The sequence below is a fragment of the Genypterus blacodes genome, unplaced genomic scaffold (assembly GCF_046128005.1).
Source record: "Genypterus blacodes isolate CSIRO-AG114 ecotype Tasmania unplaced genomic scaffold, CSIRO-AGI_Gbla_v1 ptg000015l_1, whole genome shotgun sequence".
Taxonomy (NCBI): Eukaryota; Metazoa; Chordata; class Actinopteri; order Ophidiiformes; family Ophidiidae; genus Genypterus; species Genypterus blacodes.
This window is the reverse complement of record NW_027466829.1, coordinates 4,031,044-4,057,822: the sequence shown is the minus strand read 5'-3', so window position 1 is coordinate 4,057,822 and position 26,779 is coordinate 4,031,044. Positions and strand designations below refer to the sequence as shown.

Below are 26,779 nucleotides of genomic sequence, written 5' to 3'. Positions count from 1 at the left end.
TAAATCCTGCAGCCACACACACACACACCCCCACCCACAACCTCCATGACCCAACAAGCTGTCATCTCCATTAGTATGGCCACCGCTATACATCTGGAATTAACTCCTCTGTGCTTGACTTAGAAACAAATACATTTGATGTCAGGAATATATTGTCTTGCAATTATCAGGATCTTTAACTAAATGTATTCATTCACTCAGGTGTAAAACTAATCAGTCAGTAAAATTGACTTTATCATTTTTTCCAGCAGGTTAGTTTCTTTGTTAAAGGAAATCCAATGTGTGTGTGTGTGTGAGTGAGTGAGTGAGTGAGTGAGTGAGTGAGTGAGTGAGTGAGTGAGTGAGTGAGTGAGTGAGTGAGAGAGAGAGAGAGAGAGAGAGAGAGAGAGTGTGTGTGTACGAGGCAACGCTGCCCCCACCTGGCCGAGCTCATTTCAGGCAAATAAAACAAACAAGACTCTGAAACTCAACCCCCATAAGTGAGCCACGTGTCATATTACTAATGGTAATGATTGTACATGATGATGATCCTTTACTCAGTGTCCACACATGCAAAGAGGCGTTTTTAAACACAAGGCTTTGTCTTTCTACGTCACACAGTATGTTTTTATTCCTCATGGTCAGATATACATGATTCAGTGACCGACACAGGCTTCAACATCGAACCTTTGCAACGAAAGAGACGACCACTTGATTGTCCAAATATATATTTCAGCACAAACTAGGCAATGGTGGATGAATAAGTCAACATATATATATATGCTACATGGAAGCATTCCATATCTGTGTGGGACAGGGAGGTAGCACTGTTTCTGTGTTCAAATGTCAAAACAAAGCTTGAGGTCATTAAGGATATACACTATTCTCTGTTTGGATACAATATAAAACACACACAGCACAAAATACAGCTTATGACAGTGATGAGTGACCAGTGATGAGTGAGTGAGATTCCTGAGTCCAGAAGAACTTCCTGAGAACTAACTTCCCGACATGGAAAGTCAAATGAGGTAAGTGTTGTATTTGCTTGCATTGGAAGTATAAGAAAGCACACATGATGGATTTGCCTCCGATTTACATCTGAAATGTAACAAATGTTGCACAGACCTGAGGACAAAGACAATCATCTTCAGATAATCGGAGATATGTGGCGTCTGTGAAACAATGAGCTATGACATATAAGCTGCTACATGAGGTATGTAACCTAGGTAACAGCTTTTAGGCATGGAAACCAGCGTTACCAGTTCAATTAAACTGTATGTTTGAAAAAAAAGGAAAAGGAGAGAGATCGCTGCAGCCAAACAGTTGCAGGCAGGAGTGAGGACAGCTAAGGCTTTTTGGTCTTTGCAAGCTGCACAGCGGCAGCCTGGATTGTTCCATTAGTGGCTATAGAAAGAGGTGGTGCAGGATCACTTCCTCTGCAGCTCTCAGGCGTTCATAAAGGCCCGAGATCGACTCTGTTCTGCTCTGATGTCGCCTCTGAATAACCCTTATGAAACATGCCACTACATTAATCAACGCCCCCTCCTGGAGAGACACACACACTTAAAGCCTCAAAAAGGTCAAAGTCAAAGAAAAACAATCCTACAGTTTCACGGGTTTGTTACAGTTGGTTTGCCCCCCAAATGGCTCACTGCTTTAGTGTACAAATAAAAAAGACAAAATGTACACGAAGTACACAGTTCTTGTCCGACAGAGAGGTTTACATATTGCTTAATTTGGCTACGGCCTTGATTAAAGGGTCAGTTCACTCAAAACACATTTGTTTATGTACCCCCAGCTTGGTTTCTACACGAGAGGATGGTTTTTGCATTTATTTGCTGAAATTCAGATGTAATGGCTGCCATGCCAAACGTCTCAAACGCTGCAAATACAACAGAGACCGCCTCCTCCTCCACCAGCGGAGCCCAGTGGAAAAACAGGTTCCTGTCGTGCAGGTGAACTGACCCTTTAAAAAGGAGGCCATGGAGGAGCGCCTTAGTTTGGTCCCTTTGAGGAGGAGGAGGATGAGGAGGAGGAGGACGGGCTGTGTGAGGAGGAGAGGGCGCTGAAGCCGCTCGTCCCGGCCAGGGTAACGGTCTGAGAAGGCACGGGAGCGGGCGACTTCTGAGCAAACAGGGTTCCTGCAAACACAGAGGGGAAGAAGAGTGAGATGGAAAACGGAGAAATAAACAATTACAAAAGCTTTTTGTTGTCGTATCTACGGTGACTCACCTGAGTAAATGGTTCCATTGACTTCCACCGACATGCTGATACTGGCCGCTCCGTTAGTGGAGATGCTCAGGGACAAATCCTGTTTACTCTCTGTGGGAGAACAACAAACAGCTCCGTCTCAGCCTCTCACCCGTTTCTCACCCACGTGCAAATTAAAAGCAAACGTCAACTCACTGTGGCCATTGTTTAGCTTGAGGTTCATGGGGTTGAAGTGCGACGCCATGGCCAGGAGGTTCTGCTGGAGGGCCTGCTGCATGAGGCGCTGCTGCTCCTCTGCCAGCCTCATCAGCTTCTTGTCCGGGCCGTCGGCCGCGGCGCCCCCTGCTGCCCTCTCCAGCTTCTCCCTGAGGTGCTCCAAGGTGGCAGCTTGGGCCAGTTGATGCTGATGCTGCCCGATCGAGAGAGCCATGGGCATCCTGCTGGGCAAGACCAGGTTGGAGGCCTCATCTGACGGAGCAAAACAAAGACAATCAACATCTTTAAATCTTCATTTCTAAGAGTAAACACACCCTGGATCCATTTGAACATCTGCAGACCTTTGTGTCTTTTCACACTGGGGCTGATGGAGGGATTGAGGCCGTTGTGTCCGGTCTGGGGGGTCTGCAGCTTTGGAGAGGAGAGGAGCGAGTGCCCCGGCCCTGAGCTCGGGGAGGGCGAGTAGTGGTACAGGCTGCTGGTGTAGCTGGGACGCCGACCCTCTCTGCGATTGCCGTCGATGGCGGCCTGGAGCTCGCCGAGAGAACTCAGCCCCTTCTTCTCACACTCCAACGGATACAAGTACTTCATATACCTAACATGGGAAGAGTGTCATGGTTTTATTTTTCTATATGATGACATTCACATCCACCGGGTGGTAAAACAAGCGTCTCACAGATCAGAGCGCAACCTACTGGGTGCGGAGGGTGAAGGCTGCGCTGGTGATGGAGGTGGGCAGGCTGAGGCCCTTGGTGATCTCCCTCCAGTTCTTCTTGTTGATGACCTCCACCAGGCCGCCCTTCTCCGTCACCAGCTTGTACAGCTTGTACAGGTCCAGCACCTGCTTGGCCATGATGGGGATGCGGTTCACAGGAGTTCCTAACACAGTGGGAAGATCAACAGCACGTAAAGAAATGTAGGATTTCTACTTTAGCAGCAGTGCCTGAGGCCTTGCGTGATCTAATCTGGGTGGCAGACTTGTCTGATGAAGCTTATTTTAGGTGGTGGGGGAGGGGCTAATTACATGTAACAGCTCTGTTGTTGCATTGCTGCGAGTGATGGGGGAGGGGCAGCTTTTAAGAGCAGCCGTGCCTGCCAATCAGGAGTGACAGAGAACCTTTACAGTGCTGAGAGACGGCCGGTGGAGAGACTGAGAGGCAGCTGGAGAAATAATGCTGACACACGCATGTTCTACACAAACACACAACACAAACTCCCCACCTGACGACATACACTCTCTGCTGCTCTGTTCATTCATTCATTCATTCATTCATTCTTTCAGCGTGTTCTTTAGCCAAAAATTACCATCAAGTTTTAAACAAAGGTATCTGTCCTGCAGGTTATTGGCTCCAGGCCCAGCCGGTACAGAGGAGGACTGGATGCTGCGTCCACTTGCAGCTAAATCCCCTGATGTTAAACCTGATATTGCTTCTGTAACTAACATGCCTCTTCCTTACAAACCCCTAACAGCAACATGGAACCATTCATTGTCGAGATAGAGCTGAATCTTTCATCTATGTTCTTATTCAGTAACAACATTAATGATTAACACATGTATGAAAACAGAAAAGTGATACGCAAGACAAGTGAGACGGTGAGACTGACCTCGTTTCTGCATGAAGACGAAGAGTTCGTCCAGGAACTCCTTCCTCTGAGGGTCAGTATCTATTTCATAAAGCTGCGAGATGAAAAAAGTGAATATAAAATGAAATGAAACTTTGACTTCCTTGGTATTTCTTCCATTTAACACAATATTTCTACCGAGTGTAAGTCCCTGGCAAAGTCCCTGGACGGCTCTCCTCTTGCTTTCCCTCCATCATTCTCCTCGGCCCAGACAGCACTTCCCCTCTTTATGGACATACACACACACACACACATACACGTACACACACACACAGAGAAATGTGCAGTGAGGAGATAAACTATTATGCTGAATAATTTAATAAGGACAGCACAGACACACATGCAGGATTAGGCTCTGATTTCAACATCCACCGATTATTGTACAGCATTTCCCTCAATTCAGACAAGACACAGAAGATAGTTAGTTTGTTATAATGTTTGTTATAATGTACAGAGAGGTCATGTTTGATAAAGGCCAGGATACTGCACTCATGTCCTCAAAGATCAGAGTGGATTTTGATGAAATTTGGTAGAATACAACCACATTGATCTCCTTATAGACCATCAACAGGTGACATGTGGTCTAACTTGATCCAAACTGGTCTTTCTATTGACAAATTATGCAATTAACTCCTTTTATTAGAGCTGTACAATAATGAATACAAATGCATGCAAGCAATGATTTGGCAACAGTAAACAGCAAAGACCACCACAGAAGAAGAAAAAGCTTCAGCACTATGGCAGATGGTGAAGCGGCTATGAGGCCCAAATTCGACATAATCAGTATAAGAATCGATTATCAGAATAATCCAGACTTGCAGCCGTAATGATTATTATTTTAGTCGTTTCTTTGTCTTTGGGCCAACAGGTTTGTAATTAGACCAAGAGTGGTCTGGTTGAAGCTGGTTCAGACTTGGTGGAGGTGCTGATTCACACCTGTGGCGTGTGAAGCAGCAGTGATCAGCGGGGGATCATGTGATGAATGTGTGTGTGTGTGTGTGTGTGAGTGTGTGTGTGTGCTTAGGTCGTCCTGGTGAGCGTACACTCATGCATTCTTCCACAACTGCTCAACATGTTCATCAGGAAGTTTAACGTGACATAATTCCTCCATTGCAACACCCCCACCCCTACCCCCACACACACACACACCCTTAAAACAACAGAAGAATGCGAGACAGAGCCGTGTGCAACAGTGTGGAAACTCCTGCTGAGACTTATTGTCCCTGTAACGTGCGTCGGCTGCTGCATGATGAAATATGAAAGATCTGAAACGACTGGCAGATAAACTGAGAGCGGCTCGTCTGTATAATGTAATCAATCACGCGGGCCGACAGCTCTTTCATCCGGCGGGCTTGTGCAGCGCCACCTATAGTTCCCTCATTAAGCTGCCGCGCTCACGCTGCCATCACCAGCAGGTCAGCGCTCACATGACTCCGTGTGCATGTTCGTGTTTCATATTAAAACAAGCGCAACTACATGTGTTTGAGCCTCCAGCATGAGCCCGAGCTCTCCTACATGCTTCAGCTAACATGTTTAAGGTTAAACAGAAGGGTTTGTTGTCATCGTCCCTCATTAAGATCCTAATAATATTTCTTATTTCACCAGTCTGCATGGGAAGCAGGATCATTCCTGCCTCCATCAGATGTTTGGAACAGAGACCCGATCAGATAACAGCGAGTCCTGACCGTCTCATTTCAGCCTCCCAGCTATACAAACACACACACAAACACACAAACACACCCGCTGGGCGTCGTTGATGTTTACACCTAAAACATGAATCTTAACTGCAAATGTTGACGCACAATCAAACCTCTGCGTAACACTGTAACGGCTCCCTGCATAGACGGATAGAAAGACGCTTTGATGCCGGAAATGTCCACCGTTTCACACACAAACACACTCGCCACATTTGATACCATGTCATAAACCGACCGGTCGAGGGAACAGAGAGCCTCTTGATGGCAGAGGCAGACGACTATCCCAGTTTTTGAGGCCATCAAGTGGAGATCAAACCCTTCCCCCACATATTGATGAGCGAGTGAGACCTACTGTGGATCTATTAACAAAGACCTTTTCACTTAATTGCTCACAGAGCTTTCACATCTCACCCTGGGAATCCAGAAAGTGCTCAGAATGTGGGTCAGCAGAGGGGTTTCATGTTGCTCAGCTCATTTGTATAGAGCCATAAAAATATAGAATATCAATATTTTAATAGCAAATTACCGGAAAAATAATATAACACAGGACTTTATTACAGCAGTCAGCGGATTCCCAGTCAATGTGCCGTTTGCTCACTGGTCTATTATAGTTCACTCAAGCAGAAAGGCATTAAATCACGACTGAAAATGTGACACGATCCGGATCTAACAGGATAAATATGAACAAATGAGCGTAGTTACTGTGTGCAGCACCGACTCCCAACAGGAAACCAGCTCTTCTTAATGAGCTTCATTTACAATAATGCGGCGCTCCAGCAGAGCATCAGTGAAAACGGATCAGTCATCATGCTTCAATGTGACCACAGGGGGGGAACATTATTTAATCCAAATCAAATTACGGGACCTTTAGTCTCCAGTCTGGGTCAGGATCATTTATCTGGCCCCTCGCTGTGCGGCAGAGAGAGAGCGGCTCTTTACCACTGCTGTCTTACACAGATCCACAAAGAAACGCAGCAGAGCGGCCTGGTGAGCGGCGAGGGCATGAAAGAGAAGGAAATGTAGCGCAGGATGCCAAGCAGCCGGCAATTGTGTGGCAAAATGGCTCCATTAGGGGACATCAACGCACACGGCTGGTTCACTTTAAACCACTGAAAATGCTTCTTCTATTGAAACTTAATCTTCTAAGGACAAACATGGCGGTGGATGGCGCTCACGAGATGTGACGGAGCGACTTTTACATTTAGGCAAAGTGGCAAACAAATGCACAAATGTCACGAACGCATGGATCACAATCAAGAAGAGGAGAAATGTTTCATGCTCCGTGTGTCCAGGCAGCCCCAGAGGAGAAATCCATTCACACTCAGCAGAATCATGTATTGATTACGTACAAGCTGAATTAAGCTGGCATTTAGTGTTGCTAAGCGACGGCTAAATTATGCAAGAGAAACTACTGAGCTTTATGGCCACATCAGGGGTGTGATGAAAGGGTTAAAAAACACATTTAAAAGATTGGAGCCTGGAATTTTTGCTTTAAATTGATGTTTATGCAAAAGGAGGCAACCGTGGTGGAAGTAAATATCTCTTAAAGTGGACTAAGAGGTGTGTGTGATGTTCCTGATAAGACATTCCGCTCAAGGAAACACTGAAACTACTGTAACCAAACTTTATGGATAGTTGCTTGCTGGTATGCCATGACGCACAAACCCAGCTGTCCCTCTGTCCACAGGCCTCATTAATCATAATGTATTGTACTGAAATGGGGCCCGGGTAAGGGAAACACACACACACACACACACACACACACACACACACACACACACACACACACACAGAAGAAAGATCCAATCAGATCAGTCGCCACAAGGGAAAGAAAACGGTGGGAAAAGGCCAAACAGAAGCTTGTGTTCCTTGTAAGGAGTCGAATGTATCAAATGCAGATCATATTCATAAACACGAGCTAGGGATCTCTTGTTTTCATGTTTGAACGCCAGCATATAAAAGTCAATGGTTGCAGTTAACCGCAGCGTCTTAGCTGTAAACACACGATTAATCCTCCGCTCTGATTCTGACACTGCACACACACTCCACCTCAAACAGCTGCACTCAACAAGTCCAACTTGGACAACAGCCAAAACAATTAGCCCGGGCAGCGGTAGGGACGCCTCTGAGAAGTGTGAGACACGAGGTGAAGTACTGCCGAAGGAGAGACGGAGAGGGGGAGAGGGAGAGGGAGAGAGACGGCGGCCCGGTCAGTAATTAAACACCACCAGGTTCGGGCTCCGTGCCAAAGGGTCACGCTCCACATGTGAGAGCAGCAGCGTGCCAAACTCTCAGTGGGTAAGAGTCAACACTTCAAGGAAGTAAGAGGAGAAGACACATACACACAAACACTCAGGACGGAGGAGGAGACGGCCCAGTTCAAACTGGAGCCATAAGACATTCAATCACGCTAAGCTCCGTCCCTCTCAGGCTGTGCTGGCTGTGAAGCAAACTCACCTGTTTGAAGGGCTCGTCGTAGCCCCAGTCAGAGAATCCGTTGGGCGAAGTGAAGGCCTGTTGGTCTCCAGGAGAGAGGCGCTCCTTCTCGTCGGGCTCCTGCTTCATAGTGACGGGTGGAGAAGTGGAGAGGTGGGGCGGCAGCCTGGAGAAGGTCACACTGTGCTCCACTCGAGGTTTCTTCCTCTGCGGCCTGTTATCATCCTCTTCCTCGTCCGCATCACCATTTTCATCAGGCTCCCCTATATCTTCTTCATCTTCACCAACATCTGAGTCTTCCTCTTCTTTCACAGCTTCTTTTTCGCTTCTGCTCCCGTCTGCTGCTGCTGCTTTACTGAACAGCGGTGAGTCAAGTCTGGAGCCAAACGCTCGAGCTGCAGCGGCGTGCTGAGCAAAAAGGAGCTGAGCCTGACGGATGTGTTTCTCGTGCAGGTCCATCTCCATCTTGGCCTCTTGTTGCCTCTGCAGATGCTCCATCATAACGTCCAGCTTCATCCGAGCGGGGCTGGCCTGAGCTGCCAACCCAGAACCGCCCTCCTCAGATAAACTGGACTGTGGGAGGAACATTGGAAAAGGAAACACTTCACTCTCAGTTTGCATGTAAACACAAATGATCTGAAAATGTTGTGTTGCGTTCAAGGACACTTGAATTTGGACTTTGCCAAATCTCTTTTATATTTTTGCATATTTTTCATGCTCAGTGGCTTTAGATCTTATACTAAATGTACCATTACCTGAAGAGAACATTAGTATTGCTCATGACATTAAGTTTCTGCCCCCATAGGTTCAATACTTGCTGGCAGCACTTTCAGCAGCAATAACTGCAACTAAACGCTTCATATAATGAGACAGACGTCACTGTGGAGGCGTTTTGAAGCTGCTCCTCTGTGTTAGACTGCTTTAATTCAGACACACTGAGGGTTTCCCAGCTGCCTGTCTCAGGTCTCGTCACAGCTGATTAGGCCACACCAGGACTTGGGTTTAGTTTCCTCTGAGCCATTCAGTTACAGACTTGATTTTGTGCTGCATAACCTAATTACGCCTTAGCTTAAAGTCGCAGACAGAGACTTGAGGATCACCCGGGTGCTTCTTTACAATCACAAGACGAGGGCTCACGTTACACTACAGCAGGGAATCCATGAATCCCATTTTTGCTTTGTGTCTTTCTTGTTGCATAGTTCAGGACACCGACCTCAGGCGCGGCCCCAGAGGCCTGCAGGTCTCTGGATGTCCTTCTGACCCTTTGTGGCTTACAGAATGAGTCGTCCCTGCGTCCTTGGAGACAGTTTGGCAGGCCGGCCCTATCCTGGGAAGATTTGCCACTTTTCCCAAATGTTCTCAGCTGGGTGATAATGGTTCTCACTGTGGTGTGTGACGCTGCCAGAGTCCCTGAGCTAAGAAAGGCCTTTGTAACCATTTCCTGATAAACTTCAACAACTTTTCCCTCATCTGGTCTGGAATTTCCTTTCATGGAGTCGTCATGGTAACCGCTTGGTTCTCTCAGTGGGTAAACATATTGAGAGACTGTAACAGGTATGGCTGCGGAAATGTGCAGTTTAATTATCAATGAAACTAGCTGAGTGGGTTTAGTGAGTAACAAAGGGGCAGCAACCTTTACAAATGTGTGATATGGGAGTAGAATAACTTTACTGCTCAGATGACTCTTGAGTTATAATTTAAAGAGATTGTGCCGTTTGTTCATTGAGGTTAAAGATCTGAAGCCATTCACCGTGAAAGATATATGCAAACCCAGACGCTGTCAGGAAGGGACCGGCCGTACATGGCGCTATAGTAAGTTAGTCAAATTGCTTTGGGCTCCATACAAATGTGCATTCAAATCCAAGTGAAACATGCTCGCTGCTCTGCACAAAAAACAAAGCCAATTTTGGGAAACAAAGCTTAAAGACATAGAATTTAAAAACCAAATGTGGATACATTAGCAGATCAACACGTTCACTCACATGTTGGCAGATTCGTTGCGTGTGTGTCTGATTTAAATGTTGTTATGTTCAGGGGGAATCAGACGAATAATCGCACTGTTTGACTCGTCGATTGGTCGTTTTAAACTGAAATCGAACTTTAATCGCGTGTGTGATCAATGTAAACACGACGCCTGTGTTGGAGCTCTAAGCAAAATCTAAGCACTCAGCTCCTTCACCCACAAACAAACACACAAACACACGGAAAACTTCAACGTAAACGCACCGCCGGTAACTTCAACTACATTAATCCTCTTTGGCTTTGTTACTGTAACACGAGTGGAAACGCGTCGCCAAACAAGCCGTCGACACACACACACACACACACCCACACACATACATACATTCATTCGCACACACACACTCACCATTTGCGTCTTGGAGTAATCCATCACCGCCAACAGGTCTTATCTAGTTTCTCCGTCGTTCTTCCAGCACGAATAAATCGCGACGCATGACCAGTTCGTGGGGAGAAGAAGTAGAAGAAGAAAAAAGGGTTTGTTTGATTTCGTGTTTAAAAGGCAGAGCGAGTGCGGAGGCCTGAGCGCAGGGAGCCGGAGGAGGAGGAGGAAGGGAGGAGGAGGAGGAGGGGTAGTAACTGCGCTTTACCTCCCTGGTCAATGCGCATGGAAACTCAAACATCTTTGATTGTCTTTGACTGAGTGGCCAACACCCCCGCCCCCCCGCTCCGCCCCCCAGCCTGGATGAATGAAAGCACCGCCCCGTGCGTAAAGCTCGTAAAGTGGGTCTCCTTCATGTCTCTCTCTCTCTCTCTCTCTCTCTCTCTCTCTCTCTCGCTCTCTCTCTCTCTCTCTCTCTCTCTCCCTCTCCACATTACCATCTCATTACCTATGTGTGTATGTGTGTGTACGTGTGTGGTTATTGGAGTGACGTGTCCTGCCTGCGTCTCAGTTTGGAGGTGTTTCATTTGCACGACAGCCAGGCGGGGTTTAGAAAGTTGTCCGGGGTAAAATAAGATGTATTTCCCTTCAATATGCATGAAAATCCACTCAGTTATGGACTATTACTCACTGTGCTTATGGCTATGGATCAGGATCACAAACACACACAAACACACACACACACACACACACACACACACAAATGGAAATAGGGTCTGTGCTAATTTGTTTAGAATAACTCGAACCATCTAGGATAATTTTCCCAAAAAGCCCATTTACCCTGATGGGGGCAGGGAGGCTTTAAATATGAGTCTGAGCTTGTATGTCAACACAGCAGCCCCATTCTGGTATTCAGAGGAGGCAGAACAAGAGGAGGATGAAGAGGAGGCTTCTCCAGACTTCAGATGTATTTCTGGAGTTCCCATCCAGCCTGCCTACTTGCTGCTGATGCTGCTGTGGCGTCGGTGGTTTGGACACTCCCACACTCCTAAAGGAGACTGTGCCAGATGCATGCTTGATTACAGGGTGACGGCAGAAATCAATGGGCGGGACACCAGATAGCTTTTTATTGAAGCTGAGGAATCATATTATCCACCCACATGCAGGGGCAGTGATGATGGCAGCTTAGAGAGCTACTTCAAGTACAGACACATCCAGCTTCATGACACTGTGACTCATCTCTGGTGCTCCTTTCAACAAGACATGTCTAATGACCGCAGATCAGTCAACTCAGGAGCCTGAGCCTCAACCTCACTGTTATTTATAAATGTGGTGTAATTGAGCATTGTTGTCTTCCTTATTCACCTCCTAACCCTGTGATTTGAATGCTCTGTTTGTTTAATTGCTGACTGAACAAATGAGATCTAATGTTTATTCAAATCGATCCAGAACTACAGTCTTCCCTTAACTAATGCCTGAATATTCTATATAAATGTAAGCGGAAGAGTACAATATTGCCATGTTTTTATTTCATAACTACACTATTATACAAGTAGGAATATGTTTCATTTCAAAAACACTTAAAGGTTCCATAAGCAGAATGTAGTAAATACTGTTGTGTTCATGTGAGATTCAGTCCAATCAGCTGTCAACAACATCACACACTTTGCAATTGAAACATGTTTATTGTACCTGCATGTAAAGTTTCCCTGAAATGAAAGCAGATGTCACAGACTGTAGAATGATTTACAGTAAAATGATGTTTACATTCACATGAAAATGCTGCCCCCTGCTGGCAGAGCGACACACACACACACACTCTGCTCATGATTAAAGCAACTTTAAAAACCACGTGATGTCAAACACTCACACTGTCTAAGCTGTGCCCAAATATCTGTGCCACACTCAATAAAGATAAAGATTTCTTTTATTAGGTTCATCAATATTTTACAAGCAAAAAGAACTTAATAAAAGACAAAATTAAATATCACACATATTATATGAGGCAAGAATTTAAGTACAAGATTTCAGAGTTCTGGGGATAAATCCTTGTCAGGACAGATCTGGAAGAGACAAACAGAAGCTCTGTTAATATACAAGGATGTAGATTTATGTGGGAACACACAGCTAAGAGGAGGAGGAAGTACCTGCTGCTCTACACTTTGTCAATGCCGAGCTCCTCAGGTGTGGAGATCCCGAGCTCAGCTAATGTTGGCTGCAGCTCCTGGAGCATGTACGGGTAGATGTCTTTGTGGGGACCGGCTTTGTCCTGACCAAATAACACAACATTCAATTATATGAACAAAAACAGAGGCAAGCGATTTAAGTGGATGTTGCGACTGAGGCGTCCCCTCACCTTTACAGCTTCCAGAATTCGGATGGCGCTCGCCATGTCGTCTAGCCTCCGACAGGCCTTCAGCGCCGCCTCCACGATCTTTGGCTCAGGCACCAGATCATAACCAATCAATGTGTTCATCCCTGAAAGAAAGAAAGAAAGAAAGAACATTCATTCAAAAGAACGACAGGCTCTAAATCAACACTTTCTTATTGGACAGATTTCCTTCATTCCTTCACCTTTGGCTCGTGTTGACTCAAAGCATTTCCAAGAAGCCTTCAGGATGCTAATCCTCAAAGCCAATCGGCGGTACACACACTTTGGAAGTTAAATCGGACCTAAAGTAGCAAATCTGTATGTAAACACTACAGTGTTTTGCATTCCGACTTGATTTGCAAAACTACTTTGAGAATTGTTTGTCACAACCTTGATATGTTTTAGTGCAAGGTTAAAGTGAGGAGCAGAGGAGCTTCCTACAGGGGGCGTCTCCTCTCCTCTCCTCACTGCTGACCTCATCAGGAGCCGGCTTATCTCCTCTGTGCTGCCACCTGACTGAATGGAGGCTGTGGCTTCTGATTTACTTCCTCTGACACCTTGAGCTGAAAATGAGTATCAGAGGCTGACAAAGCAAAGACTGAAGCTCTGCACATTTTGTTGTTGTTTCTGTTAGTGTGTATTCCAGTGACAGTGTGTTGTTGTTGAGTCTCTCCTTCCACTTGCCTTTCCTCAGCTCCCAGGCATCGATGTCAGCCTTGTTGAAGTAAGTGATCCAGCGGGCGTCAAACTCCTCATCGGTCTCTTCCTTCCCATGAGAGTAGCATCGTGATGCCAAAGGAGCTGCAAAATGAGAAACAGGTTCATTTTAGGAGAACACTCACACACATGCTGCAGCTACACCGACATCTAGCGTCCGTGAGTGTGTGTGAAGGACAAACAGGCGCAGCGAAGCGAGCATACGTGCGCTGTTTACAATGGGAAATGGTGCGAGTACTACAGCTACGGTATGAGGTTTGGCTTATGGCCAATGGACTGATGTGACCTCAGCCAGCAGGGACACGGTCACCTCTACACTGTAGGGAGGCAGTGGCTCAGTGGGTAGAGCTTCCGCTTGGGAACCAGAGGGTTGCCGGTTCGGACCCCTGCCGAGGCGCCCCTAAGCAAGGCACCGAACCCTCAATTGCTCCCCCCTCTGCGAAGGGTGGTAAATGTAATGTAAGTCGCTTTGGATAAAAGCGTCTGCCAAATGATCGAATATAATATATATTACACTTAAGATCCGGAGCTTGAGACCCTTCATAGAATCCTTTGGCACCTACACACTTTCAGTTCCGCCACTTTACTGTAATCAGGAAGTGAACATATTTATATTTTCTACACATCAAGTCCCATTATGACGTAGCGTTTACATTCCCAAAAACCCTCTAATTGCTGGCGTTTTCTATCCCGGTGCAGCTCTGTGATCCCCGCAGCGCCCCGTTACACGACCACCGGCAATGAACCCGGTTAGCATTTTGGCACACAGCAAGGCCCGAGTCTGAGCCTCAAGCCGGGTCACGACAAGGACACCGGCACGGCTGAGCTCCACCGCGGCCATATTCATGACTACAAGCGTCCCAGTATGAAGCATAAATGCAGCATCAGATGATAATATTGTGATTTGATTGTATGATGTATGTATGATGCCATGTTCAGGGTTCAACACTGCGTTTATAGCAGTGAATACCACAGCTAAGCTAATGGAAGCTAGCAAGCGTGTTGGCCGAAGCGGAGCGCCGGAACGAGCCGAGCCGACAGCGACTCTCTGGTTTGAGTTCCGAATTCACCGAGCTGTCAATAAGAAACAAACAAACGTGTGTAAATGTGAGTGAATACCTTGGCATCGGGGTTGTGTTCGGGCTAAACTCCGGACACCGGAGAGCGAGAGTCGGACGGCGGCTCTGAACATGGTGCGGACAGCCAGCTGCTAACCGGAGGAGAGATGATGATGCTAACCTGCTAACGCGCTAACGCCGACCCGTCACGTACGCGGTCACGGCGGCCTACGGCGCATGCGCCGAACTGAAGCGTGGATATTTCTGACCGGGACCCGAATTGACCCAGAAAAGAGTTTAACACATAAATAACTCCACTCAACTTTTAAAACTAAGACCTACACTTTATTTATTTTATGATATGTGGACTTTACAGGATTGGTCTCCCCAGGATTTCCCGATTTGTTTGGTGATTTTTCAAATGAAAAATAAACTGTTTTGATGCATGAATTTCCTGAAACGCTACATTTAGCCTTTTTTTCCTATTCCCATACGTCCCCACACTCTTTATTTATAATTCACAAAGTTTAAATGGATCTAAATGGAAGAACAAACACAAACAATGTGCATAGAACCTTTATTTTCTTGTGTCAGACCTAAGGGAAACACAATGTGACAATCTCTTATTTTTCATTCCTTTCCTTTAAACATGTTTCATATTCATTGTTTGTACAAATATCTACCAACTTTTACATGAAATGAAAAGAGCCGAACCCCTAAATGCACTTGAGGAGCAGCTGTGATGATCCGGTCCAGTCTAAACTTTGAGGTAGGCCTCCCCTCGAACTGCTTCATGTATAAATGTGATATCTTATCTCTTGTTGAGAATTTGTTAGTGTTAATGACATCACTGATTGCCTAATTGCTTATTGCTCACTAATTTGCTTAAAGGGTGACATCAGTGTTGTAACCTGCTTATTGGGTGACATCATTGCTGTTAGTTTGGCCTCACCTTGTTCCCTTGATGCCATTATGTACTTTTATTTTTATTTTTTTAAAGCAGAGCAAATGTCTCCCAAAGTCTGTGTACAGAGATCTGAAAACGAACTGACATTATATAGATAATAATTGATACAACACTTATAAAAACAAAATAATACATTTAAATACTCATTTGACTTTCCTAACAAATCTACTAAGAGTCCTAACACAGTGTCCATTCTGTAGCATGCCCTTACCTAAGCAGTCTGTGAAGCCGTACATGACTGTATTATCAGAACGAGATTAAGAGTTTCAGTTTTTTGCCATGAGATCTATTCTGATCTATTCCCCATTTTATATTTTGAACTTTGAAACTGCCCTGTAGTTTAATTTCCACATATTAAAATGTTGTGATATTTGCTTGTGTGGATTCGAGGCTTTCATGTTGACGTAACAGCCCGGTCGTGCAGACAGAGTCTCTTGGCATTGTGCCGGGGAGAATGACTGTAATCTGTTTTGTCTCTGTCTGTCTCTGTGTCCTCTGTGGAAAAATTAAGAGAGCTTTTGGGGGGTTGGTATCCAGGCTCCTGAGGGTCCAGAGGGTCTTTGGAGAGCAGGATGCAGATGGCAGGGACGGTCCTGTGTACGGTTACACCTGCTTCTCCGTGTTGCGGGCTCTCCCATATTTCTCTCACCGTCTTGTAGCAGAGCTTGGAGACTTGGTGCAGCCCTCTAATTTTACGTTTTAGAATCTCCACGCAGGTTATGGTTTTGGTGACTCCCCTGCCTGAGCCGGTGAAGACCACCTGCCTGAGTGCCATCCTGCCGTCGCCCTTCTCATCTTGCATGCGAGCTGTTGCAAACTGCAGTAAATTGCGGATCTTGCTTCCCTCTTTCACTCGCATATGCAGGATGTCTGCTGGTAGTCCAGGGATGGGAAAAGGACTGTTGTCCTCTGAGCGGCTGATCCTCCTCAAGGTACTCTGATGAAGACTTGTAGGTGAAGATGAGGACATAAGTTTGATGGGAAATGACTGTGATCCCATTGGACTGCTGCATGCAGTAGTTGAACTCATCATCTGACCTCTTGGTTTAGTGTTTTAGTGAAATCTAAGTGCAGGATATTGTCTCTGAGCCTTGGAATCTGATGTCCTTGTTGTTTTGTATAAGAAGAAACCAAAAGTTACTCACCGGCAATCCCAATTTAGCATCTGATCACTGTGATGACAGCGACAAGGATGAGAGGGCATTTTACCTCTTATCCCACAATGAGAAGAAAAGTGATGTCCTTGCTCTATTGAGCTCTGAGGACAGCTGATGCCAACAAACACACATGAGGCTCAAAGAGCGACATATTGCGTTTAAAGGCACAGGCATCATTTTGCATCATTTTGCATCATTTTGCCTCATTTGCTTCCGTTGGGTTTGCAGAGAAGCTTTTGTTGAGTGCTTAAGGGTTGAACATTTTTTATTTCTGTGTGTTTGCATGAATTACATGGCTGATGAAGCGTGAGTGAATAAAGTTTAACAAGGCGTGTAGTTGGAGTAATTGTTTGTTTCGACTGAATTGTCATTGTCTTGACATTAGTATTATCACAAAATATCACCAAGGAAAGTGTCAGGCAACGTAATCATCATGAATCTGAAGGCACCCTCCCTTTGTTTTTACAGTTGCCAATCACCATATGGTCATACAAAATATCTACCCATCTTCTATTACAGACCCAGATAGTGTTTGCACAAAATCTGCCTCTTTTTCAGCACAAACAGGTGAAAAAACTGAACAGAATCATGCAGACAAAACCTGAGAGATGAGCTGAGGATCTGAATGTGCAGCTGTGGGGCTCATATGGAATCAGAAGTCTGTTATAATGCAGCATTTCTGCTTCACAGGATGACTCTCACGTTACTCAAACAGTGAACACAGAGGCGTGACTCACCGCAATCTGCAGCTGGTCCCCAACGTCTCCTCCAGCACCCACCAATGTCAATTAAATGCCTATTAAATGTTAAACTATGTTTCATGACTGGTACATCCTCCTTCTTGTGGTAGAATCCACGTATTACAGGTGAAACTGAGCGATTGAGCTGAGTGAGCAGCCGTGGGCCTGATATGATGATTTACATCATCAAGATGAGAGACTTTTGAGATGTGAGAAGGAAAACATCAAACCTAACAGATATTGTAAAAGTTTATAGAAAAATGTATGTTTAAAGAACATTTCAACAACCGCTCCACGTAAACATTGATGTGATTTACACCCGTCTGTAAGAATATTGAACAAAAGGACAAAACACAAGGTATCAATTACTGTCATCACACCTTCCAATCAAATGTAGAATTTAAATAGTTTGGAATTTTCAATGAATGTCAAAAAAATTAGAACACAACAGCAGAAGAAAACAGTTGGAAGCCAAGACTTGTAGAAGAGCAATAGAAGTTCAAAATACAAATAACAATAAAAATGAAAAGAAACGTGTGTGTGTGCGTGTGTGTGTGTGCAACTGTTAGCAGTGAGGATTTGCAGCAATGACTTGTAATATTTCCTTCTCGATTCGGCGATCCTGGGTGTTGATGTTGAAGCTTCCCACCCGGCCGTTCTCATACCTGCCAAACACACAAGTAGAACGTTTGGCTCAACACAAAATTGATTAAAAGCAGAACTTTTATTTATACTAAACATTGCGAGGCAGGAGTGTGTTCAAGGTGTCGACTTACACAAAGAGGAAGCGTGTGCACACATGGTCAGGTGTCGGATTCTTCCAAATCTGATGGTGTTTCTGAAGCTCTGTTGAAGTTATAACTGTGAACACACATGAAGACATTATTATTATAACGTCCTGACACATTATCACTACATCATCTTGATGTTAAGGCGACCTGGTATTTACCCTCACACAGCGCAATGCAGCTTAAGTTGGTGCTTTTGAGGAACCTGCCGCTTTCCGGCTGTTTCTATATGAGGAAGAGAAGTGAGAAGAGACGATGAAGGACGGGACCACGCAACAACAACCGCAGATACACACGCAAATCATCAACTTACTCCAGTGTTGTATTGAAATGTCAATAACTGTTTACCCGCTGGATGTTGTTTACCTGGTGTTTTGTTGCGCCGTCTTTGGAGGATATTTTGTACTGTCCTTTACAAAGAATGATGAAAACACCAGAGAATGAGTACTGACCCCCTCCAGTATGATGATGCACTTCTTCAATATGTAAGAGGATGCACATCCATACCAGAGTATCCAAATGAGATGCTTGACATTGGACTCAGGTAGATGCCGTGCCCATATGCAGCGCCATGAAGCTTCAAAAAAGACAAGCAAAGTGTCTGTTAACACCTTCATTCATCTTTCTTTAACATAAAGAAATGTCTATGAACTGTACAGCAATTCCATGTATGTGTAACGTGTACCTGAAACTTTGTGCCCGAGGCATTAAGCAGCCCGTGTCTCAGGATAGAGTGCCAGTTTTCAATATGGGAACCACTGAAAGTAGAAACAACACAACGCCAGAGCGCATGAAACAGGTCCAATTCTGTGTTTGAAGGCTGACATGAGGGTTTTAACGTCATCAACATCACTGACTGGAAAGCAAACGTGCTGCCGTGGATCTTCTTGGCGTCTGTAAAGGAAGCCTCTTTGGACGGAGAGCTGCTGATGAGCAGGAACTGATGTGGCGTGTCCATGAACTTCAGCTGCTGCAGTGCAAGAGGTCACAACATGAACGGGAGCTGTACATCCTGCTCACCTTCATACATGACATCATCTCACATCTGAAAGCGATAATGAACGACAGCGACTGAAAGAGTAAGGTACTGAAGCGTGTGTGTGTGTGTGTGTGTGCTCTGGTACCTTGTGCTGTGGAAGCTTCACAATGTATGATCGGTTACTGTCCACAATCCTGAGGTCAAACACAAACAAGACACATCAGAGGTGGAAACCGTCTCCTTCTTTGTGCTCTTTCTTTCTTTCTTTCTTTTTCCTTCCATTCCTTTCATTCCTTCCCTTCTGTCTCTGGTGCTGATGGTTTAGATGGCATCACTCACCACTGCAGTAAGGGGTGAGCGAGTGGGTCGACCACGTCCATCTGCTGCTTCATAGCTTCATACGAGCCCTGGATTAAGGAGACATTTATTTAGCGAATTATCATTCTTCAGCCTGTGAGTCATGAATATGGGCTTTATCTTCTTCACACCAGGCACCTGAGGCATCCTGGTGACCATCAACACATTGGCCAGCACCTCCTGCAGCTTGTCGTAGTTCTTGTTCTGTCACAACAAAGAGATACATTACATCTCGTCTTACATTTTATATTTGTATTATGTTTATTATGTTGTGTTATATTAGTTCTGATGGTACATTTGGACTGAAGGCCAGGACTTTGCAGTTGTGCGGATCAACCACAGAAGGGTAAGGGTTAAATATGATGGCCCGGCGGGAAGACAGGAGGGCGGCTCTGCACATGGCCACCAGCAAGTCAACAATCTGTGGGACAGATTAACATGTTCATCTCTGTGCTATCTACGCACTGTGTGTGTGTGTGTGTGTGTGTGAAGTGGTGTGTATGCATGTGTTTACCCACCTCTGCACCTGTGGCGACGTCCTCTGTAGCTCCCTTCATAACTCCCAGATTATAAAAAGAATACACACAGAGCTCTCTGGTGCAAACTGCAGGCTGAGAATCACACACACACACGCACACACACACACACAGACACACACACGGCACCACTGTGTCAAAACGTAAGCGATCAAGACCCTTTTTGTTACTATTTCCATAGTTTGGTTTATGGTATTAGCTGCCAGTTGTTCTTACCTTCAACATGCATGCGTTCTGAAACAGATGTTTCTCGTCACAGACCACACAGTGCTCATTCAGGGTCAGGATTCTCTGCTCAGTGTACCTGATTATCTGTGTACAAAATGACAGCGTGCTAAGACATACACACTTCCAATCTGTCCTGCCAACTGCTGTACTGACTGTCACACATGATCCAAAGTAGGAGAACGGTCCTTCTTCATCTGCTTCTTGTTAGCTCACACATTTTCTTACAAGTGTACCTGCATCAAGAAGCCACACTGCTGCGCCGATGCCTCCGTCTGTGGAGAGATAACGACACAACCAAGATGATCATCAAAAGGTTTCTCTCTGAGGATCAATGTTTACAGAGTGCGGCAGGTTAGTGGAGCGGCAGCAGCAGCCATGACACATCACCTTTGAACCTCACCTTTCCACTGGGCGTGTAAGTCAAATGCTCTTCTTCAGGATGCTCCACGGTGATGGCCGTTGTGCAGCCAATCAAGTTGTTCTGTTTCATGGCGGGTGAGATGGCTCGTATCTTCACGGCCCGCTGCTGGAGCCCGTTAGGCCTGGCCGCAGTGAGAGAGGAAGCGCTGGACAGAGGACAAACATCAAAACAAATCTTCAATCCTCAAAGTTCCGTCTGACACACTGCCTCATACTTGCACACTAGGAGCCTGGTGATCAGTCTCGCACAAAAGCTCCTGATTGTTAATGCCCACCTGCACCAGCTGAGTCTTTCCTTCTTTTGGACTAGCTTCTCGTTGCTTATATGCTTCCACTCCTCAGATATGTAGAGACCAAGTATGCTGGAGAGCAGAAAGGAACGTTAACATTACTGCCAGCTGAGTGTAAACACAGAAATCAAACATGCCATCAACACAACAACAACAGCAACCAGTCATATTATATAAGACCTAATACTTCCTGTTACCTGTATTCCCCCTCATCTCATCATCTCTAAGGTTATAGTTGCCATGTGAACTCACCTCTGGAGTTGATGCCCAATGCCAAAAAACTCATTGGATGGCTGATAGACTTTAACTGAAGGAGCTGTAGAGAAACATTTAATATGAGGTCACAATAAGGAAAAAGGTCAATTATGTCTCAACATTTAGTTCAGTTTTGCGTTGCTGCCGCTCACCGGGACCGTCCAGGTACTGAGACAGAGAGAAGTACAGACAGACGACGATCACCTCTGATGGATTCACCCTCCAGGCCTGGGCCACGCTCTCCTGTGGACGGAGTGGTGTGTCATCATTAAACAGTGCACTGTGTTGTACATGCACTGAAGACGCCAACCTTTACATCCAGCTCACCTTTAAAGAGGCATAAATGTTCAGGCTAACGCTCACGCCATCAATCGACGAGAATTCCCTGCACGGGCGACAGAAAGGTGAGATCAGAAAATGAATCATCCAGAGGAGCAGAGATCCTCCCCTCATGAAGACCTAATGGAGGAACAAAACGTCTACCTGACAGAAACCGCAGAGTCTGAAAAGGTCCTGACCTCCTGTATGTCCGCGTCCAGCAGAGGGTGACGTGAGGCGACAGCTTCATAGCTCTCCTGACCAGACAAACACACACACACACACACACACACACACACACACACACACACACACACACACACACACACACACACACACACACTCATCATTCACAGCAGGGGTATAAGGCCGCTCACAGATATCAAGATGCAAGATTCAGATTTCTGGCTGATACAAGGTTGATCTGCGTGTTTAAAAGGTTTTGTACACACACACACACATGAAACATCCAAACAGGTCAGTGTGTAGGTAAGTGATGATAACTACAGCGCTGAATTAAGACTCAAACTGCATTTACATAGGCCTCATCCAGGTCCTCTGGGTCACTGTCCTCCCAGTCCGTATCCTGTTGGGTTCATGAAGCAAACAGTCACATCAAAACACAAACAACGTTACACAACAGAGGAATACGACTGTAAGATGAAGAGAAACTGTGGCTCCGTTACGAACCATTTGTTCAGCTCATGAGCTCCTCCTCAGCCCTTGTAGGTGGAACGTCGTTGCCTTCTTGGTGAAATTGAGCAAACAGCAGACTAGACAACTTTCCTTTATACTGTTGAATAAGAAAACACACAATGACAAGAAGTCAAGCGTGTGTTCAGATGAACTTTCTACTGCTGCCGCCCACGACAGGATCAGGCTCTGAGGCTTTACTTGAAATAGCGCAGCAAAAACTGAGAGATGATGCCATCCAACTTACAACAATGACTTCACCCAATAACACCAAAGCTTCAGCGGTGATGCCATCCACCCAGCGATGACATCATACTTAGAAACCCCCAACAGTGATGCCATCCAACCTAACAAGCTTACAACATACGCTACTAAACCTACTGTAGTCCCTCTTTGTCTCTTACAATGCCGGTCAAATCTAAACTACTTTTAATGTCCATAAACTATTCAACTGCTGCTGGTTTGTGATTCTCCTTCCCTCATCTATTCTTTTGAAATCTTCTTTCTGGTTCTTCCCTCTTGGCACTCCTTCTTGCATTAAGCCAGTCTTGCTTTAACTTGTATATGGCACACCCCTTCGACTTCACTATCTCAGGTTAGCTCAGTGTCAGTCTGAGGGTGTGGAACGTTACTGTGGGAAATGACCTCCTATAATATAATGACCCTGCTAAAGATGCTGTGACACTCAGACTGAAACTAAAAGCACTATTGTACAACTCCACACTTTTGGTTTTGGTCTTGGATTGTGTTCTCATTTATCACATGAGCTTTAAAAGAGTACAGTTATGGTAATACATGCTATAAATGATCTAATAGGTAATGTAAACACTGTGTGTTCTTACTTCCTGTCTACACATCCACTTCTAACAAACACATTTTTGCGACACAATAGAGAAACAATAACATCTTACTTGTGTGTTTGGATCATAACACAGGGCTGTCTGTCTCTCTGTCTCCCTAGATGTCTGTCTCTCGGGATGTCTGTCTCCCTGGCTCTATCGCTTTCTGTCTCCCTTTCGCTCTCTGTCTGTCCCTCTTGGCGAAGTTTGCGCAAGGATACCCGAGTGACTATGTCCGTTTTTCAAAATAAACTGCAATGTTAGCGCAAGGATTCACAAGAGACTTCGTCCGTTTTTCAAAATAAGCCTTTGTTGAACCTAGAAATGGCCTGATATCTGATGTTTGATGGGCATAAAATAATATTTCCCCATAGTTACTGACAATAATAGACAGGGTTGTGTTCATGGCAACTCTGACTCCACACGAACACAAAATCAACGGTGGTTTTGAACACAAACAGTCCCACATGCTCAGTCTTTGACTTCAGAGTCACGTGACTGGATGATCAGCTGATTCTGATCCTGGGAGGCTGTGGCGGCTGAGGAGTGAACAACGCAGATTCACATGTAGGACCACAGCTGCAATCACGTTTCATTGTAGAACGCTTCTATTTCGTCTGTTACACACATATCCTACTTCTTCTCTTGTGTCGCCCCCTGCTGTTCCTTTATAGTACATATATGCAGTGGAAGGGGACACCATCATAAATAACATGGCAAACGTATCTCAGCTTTATGACTGTGTGGAGACCCAGTCATCCCTGGTGACAGATTCTGTATGAACCATAACGATGTGCTTTATGTTTGGCACGTATCAGTCTGTGCTGCTTTCTGACCTTAATCTTCCAGTCTAGTCACCCTTGTTAACGTCACCTGCTGCTCCACAGTCTGGACAGATTAGACACTTCTAAGGCTGCATACATCTGTGCCCATCTCACTGTAATCTACTTAGAAAATACAGCAAGGTGCTAGGAAGGGCTGGACACAATATTCATGAAGACAAAGTAGACATGTCTTGTCTACAGAGATGAACACACCTCAACCAATTGGCCACAAGAGAGAGCTGTTGGAGAGAGAGAGGGAGCAAGAGAGAGAGAGAGAGAGAGCGAGAGAGAGAGAGAGAGAGACTATGCAAAAATTGAACACATTTATACTTCAGTAAAAAGATTCCTGAACCAAAATAACAACATACACGATTTTAATGATGTGCAAAATACAAAAGGAACAAGGACCTGGACTTTATTTTATGGTGCATATCGATAAATGCATTTGCTCTTGATATCAACACTCTTACATTTGAGTTGTCGTAATCCTGCAACCTCTACAACAAGATTACTAGAATTTAAATAAAGAATGAATATTAAGAAATCAGAGAAAATGCTTTGATTGTTTAATTCCCATCATTGTGTCTTCCAGAACTGGGATCTTTGCTGGTTTGAACTTCATCTCTCAATCTACACACAAACCAAACTAACATCTGCTGTCCCTGGTTGGTGAATACTCTATAGATATTAGCCTACATGCCTTTACATCTTCCCTGGATGCTGTCCAAGGCCGGCCAAGAAAAGCTCCCGGTGGGGTCGTGTTCAAGGGAAAAGGAGACCAGACTGCGAACCGACAGGCTGATGGAATCCCACGCCCGAATACTGCTACAGGGAGACTATTATTATTAACAGTTCACTTTACATCCCATCTAACCACAGAAGTATTTTTATTTGCTCACTCAAATCAACAACAGCTTTCCTATTCAAACTCCTTACACCTGAAATAACTGAAACGTGCAATATTTGCTTTTTGTTGTTAGTTCTAACCTTTTGCATTGATGCAACTTGTACTCCTCCACCGTTAACTACCCATGATGCTCCCTGCTCGAAATACACACTTTTCCTTTTATCTTTGGCTTCATCCTTAAACTGCTATTTTTTCAAATTCCTTTCTGTAGCATAAACCTGCTTTACATACTGGGCATCAATCCAGGGTTTGTTCATATAGATACAGTATATACAGTATATATGTGTATATATAGTATATATGTATGTCATGTCATGTTTACATGTGTGTCGATTTAATTTATTTGCATTAAGGGAGACTGTGAGCACATCAATCCATAGAAGGAGGGAATGTGAGTCTCAGAGTCAGATACCCTCTTCCATTACAGGGGGAATATGAAGGCTCCCAGCATCCACAGCTTCACATGACCTACCTACCATGACCATAAATCCTAAATAGATATTTAGGTGCAGCTTTAAAACTTATCAGGAGATTTTACATATTTTTTAATTGTAATTTTGTATTTAAGTGAAGTCGAGAGCAATGACAGTGAAGTTTTAAAAGAGATCAGCATCCCGGGATTAAAAAATGTTTGCTCAAAGGAGAGGAATCCAATGGAACTGCAGCTATATATAGATTACATCTGTCAAAATGCTACATGCACAAAGTAAAAAGAATATGTTTAGAATGACTCTGTCACTAAGCAGAGCTGAGCTGAGGCAGCTAACGTTTGTATTAAATAACGTTCATGTATGTTTCTCCTGACAGATGAGGTGAGGCGGGGGAGGGGTGGGTACTTCTAATGGCATGGTACACTGTGTGCTTAACATGTTTGTACTTCATGCTATATAGAATGCTGACCACACCAGTATAGGATGACCACAGAACTTTATATGGTTCTGCTGCACTGCTGTTTGTGACAATACCATATAGCACAGTGCATAGATACAGGAGCTGCTCTATTTAGGGGAATTTCTGGAGCTAATAACTTCTAATATGTGTTTGAGTAGAATTGTAGAATTAAGAATGTCGATATGAACTTTGAACCTCACAGATCACTGAGCATCTACTCTACCTTTGGATGCATCGTCTGAACATGAGCCTCAGCCTGCAGACACACCATCACACTACCTGACCTAGCACCTGTTCACCTGCTCACTGTCCATCACCTCTTTATTCTAGGTCACATCTAAAGCTGTCCATGTTAAATGTATATATTTGGTTGGTACGAATGCTATCAGCAACATGCATATTATCTTGTTTCATGACACAATTAACTGTAATACGCAGGTATTCTCATTTCTTTATCAGATAATAAATCTGACAACAGCAAAACTCCAAAGAACTTCATTCATGCAGCACAAGTTACATATAGATTTGGGGCCCCTGCTTTAATTGACTTCTAGCTCTGGTCCTGCTTCTGGTAGATACAATGTGACTTGTACAAAGCTGAACGAAACACAGAGCCAAAGACACACGCACACACATTTCCTCCCCTCCTGTCAGCAGCTGCCATCGCCTTAGGAACATCACGTCTTTCACTCGGCTCCCAAGTTAGTTGAAGTGTGGATTGGTCCACATGGAGGCGACCTGAGCGCCAGAAAAGGCAACTCTGTGGTGGAAGAGATTAATCCAACTACACACTGCTGAGCATGGAAATCACTTCTATGTCCAATGACCAATGATAACACGTGAAATCGTAATATAATCCATTAAACAAATAAAACTATAACATATAATGAATAAAAAATGTGTTTATATGTTTTAAAAATGGTATTCATTAATTTCCACTG

The 26,779-nt window shown here is 44.8% G+C and overlaps 4 protein-coding genes across 5 annotated transcripts; all 4 read right to left on the bottom strand.

Moving 5' to 3' along the window:
• Window positions 1–585: 585 nt before the first annotated feature.
• LOC142990814 (AT-rich interactive domain-containing protein 3A-like) lies at window positions 586–10,810 on the bottom strand. Of its 2 annotated transcripts, XM_076140691.1 has the most exons (9): window positions 10,531–10,810; window positions 8,184–8,735; window positions 4,168–4,254; window positions 4,012–4,084; window positions 3,102–3,285; window positions 2,748–3,001; window positions 2,386–2,658; window positions 2,212–2,301; window positions 586–2,120 (listed from the first exon to the last, which is right to left on the bottom strand). In XM_076140691.1, exons 1-9 carry the CDS (start codon window positions 10,552–10,554, stop codon window positions 1,975–1,977), a joined length of 1,683 nt encoding a protein of 560 aa, XP_075996806.1. In that variant the 5' UTR covers window positions 10,555–10,810; the 3' UTR covers window positions 586–1,974. The 2 variants fall into 2 exon arrangements, with proteins under 2 accessions (XP_075996806.1, XP_075996807.1); XM_076140692.1 differs by lacking the exon at window positions 4,168–4,254.
• A 1,602-nt stretch (window positions 10,811–12,412) lies between these two features.
• LOC142990830 (cytochrome c oxidase subunit 5A, mitochondrial-like) lies at window positions 12,413–14,868 on the bottom strand. Its single transcript, XM_076140717.1, has 5 exons — window positions 14,711–14,868; window positions 13,559–13,675; window positions 12,860–12,981; window positions 12,651–12,772; window positions 12,413–12,566 (listed from the first exon to the last, which is right to left on the bottom strand). Exons 1-4 carry the CDS (start codon window positions 14,781–14,783, stop codon window positions 12,659–12,661), a joined length of 426 nt encoding a protein of 141 aa, XP_075996832.1. The 5' UTR covers window positions 14,784–14,868; the 3' UTR covers window positions 12,413–12,566; window positions 12,651–12,658.
• Window positions 14,869–16,010: 1,142 nt separating this feature from the next.
• LOC142988561 (ribonuclease P protein subunit p25-like protein) lies at window positions 16,011–16,586 on the bottom strand. The gene has a single exon (XM_076137760.1). The coding sequence runs from the start codon at window positions 16,584–16,586 to the stop codon at window positions 16,011–16,013; it is 576 nt and encodes a 191-aa protein (XP_075993875.1).
• A 1,163-nt stretch (window positions 16,587–17,749) lies between these two features.
• LOC142990854 (protein mono-ADP-ribosyltransferase PARP6-like) lies at window positions 17,750–23,432 on the bottom strand. Its single transcript, XM_076140746.1, has 23 exons — window positions 23,289–23,432; window positions 22,375–22,477; window positions 22,223–22,270; window positions 21,850–21,941; window positions 21,694–21,751; window positions 21,519–21,609; window positions 21,364–21,427; window positions 21,097–21,183; window positions 20,802–20,967; window positions 20,635–20,673; window positions 20,390–20,485; window positions 20,156–20,248; window positions 19,933–20,058; window positions 19,776–19,841; window positions 19,620–19,687; window positions 19,426–19,474; window positions 19,159–19,271; window positions 18,987–19,059; window positions 18,809–18,878; window positions 18,668–18,711; window positions 18,463–18,526; window positions 18,290–18,374; window positions 17,750–18,178 (listed from the first exon to the last, which is right to left on the bottom strand). Exons 2-23 carry the CDS (start codon window positions 22,375–22,377, stop codon window positions 18,079–18,081), a joined length of 1,695 nt encoding a protein of 564 aa, XP_075996861.1. The 5' UTR covers window positions 22,378–22,477; window positions 23,289–23,432; the 3' UTR covers window positions 17,750–18,078.
• Window positions 23,433–26,779: the final 3,347 nt, after the last annotated feature.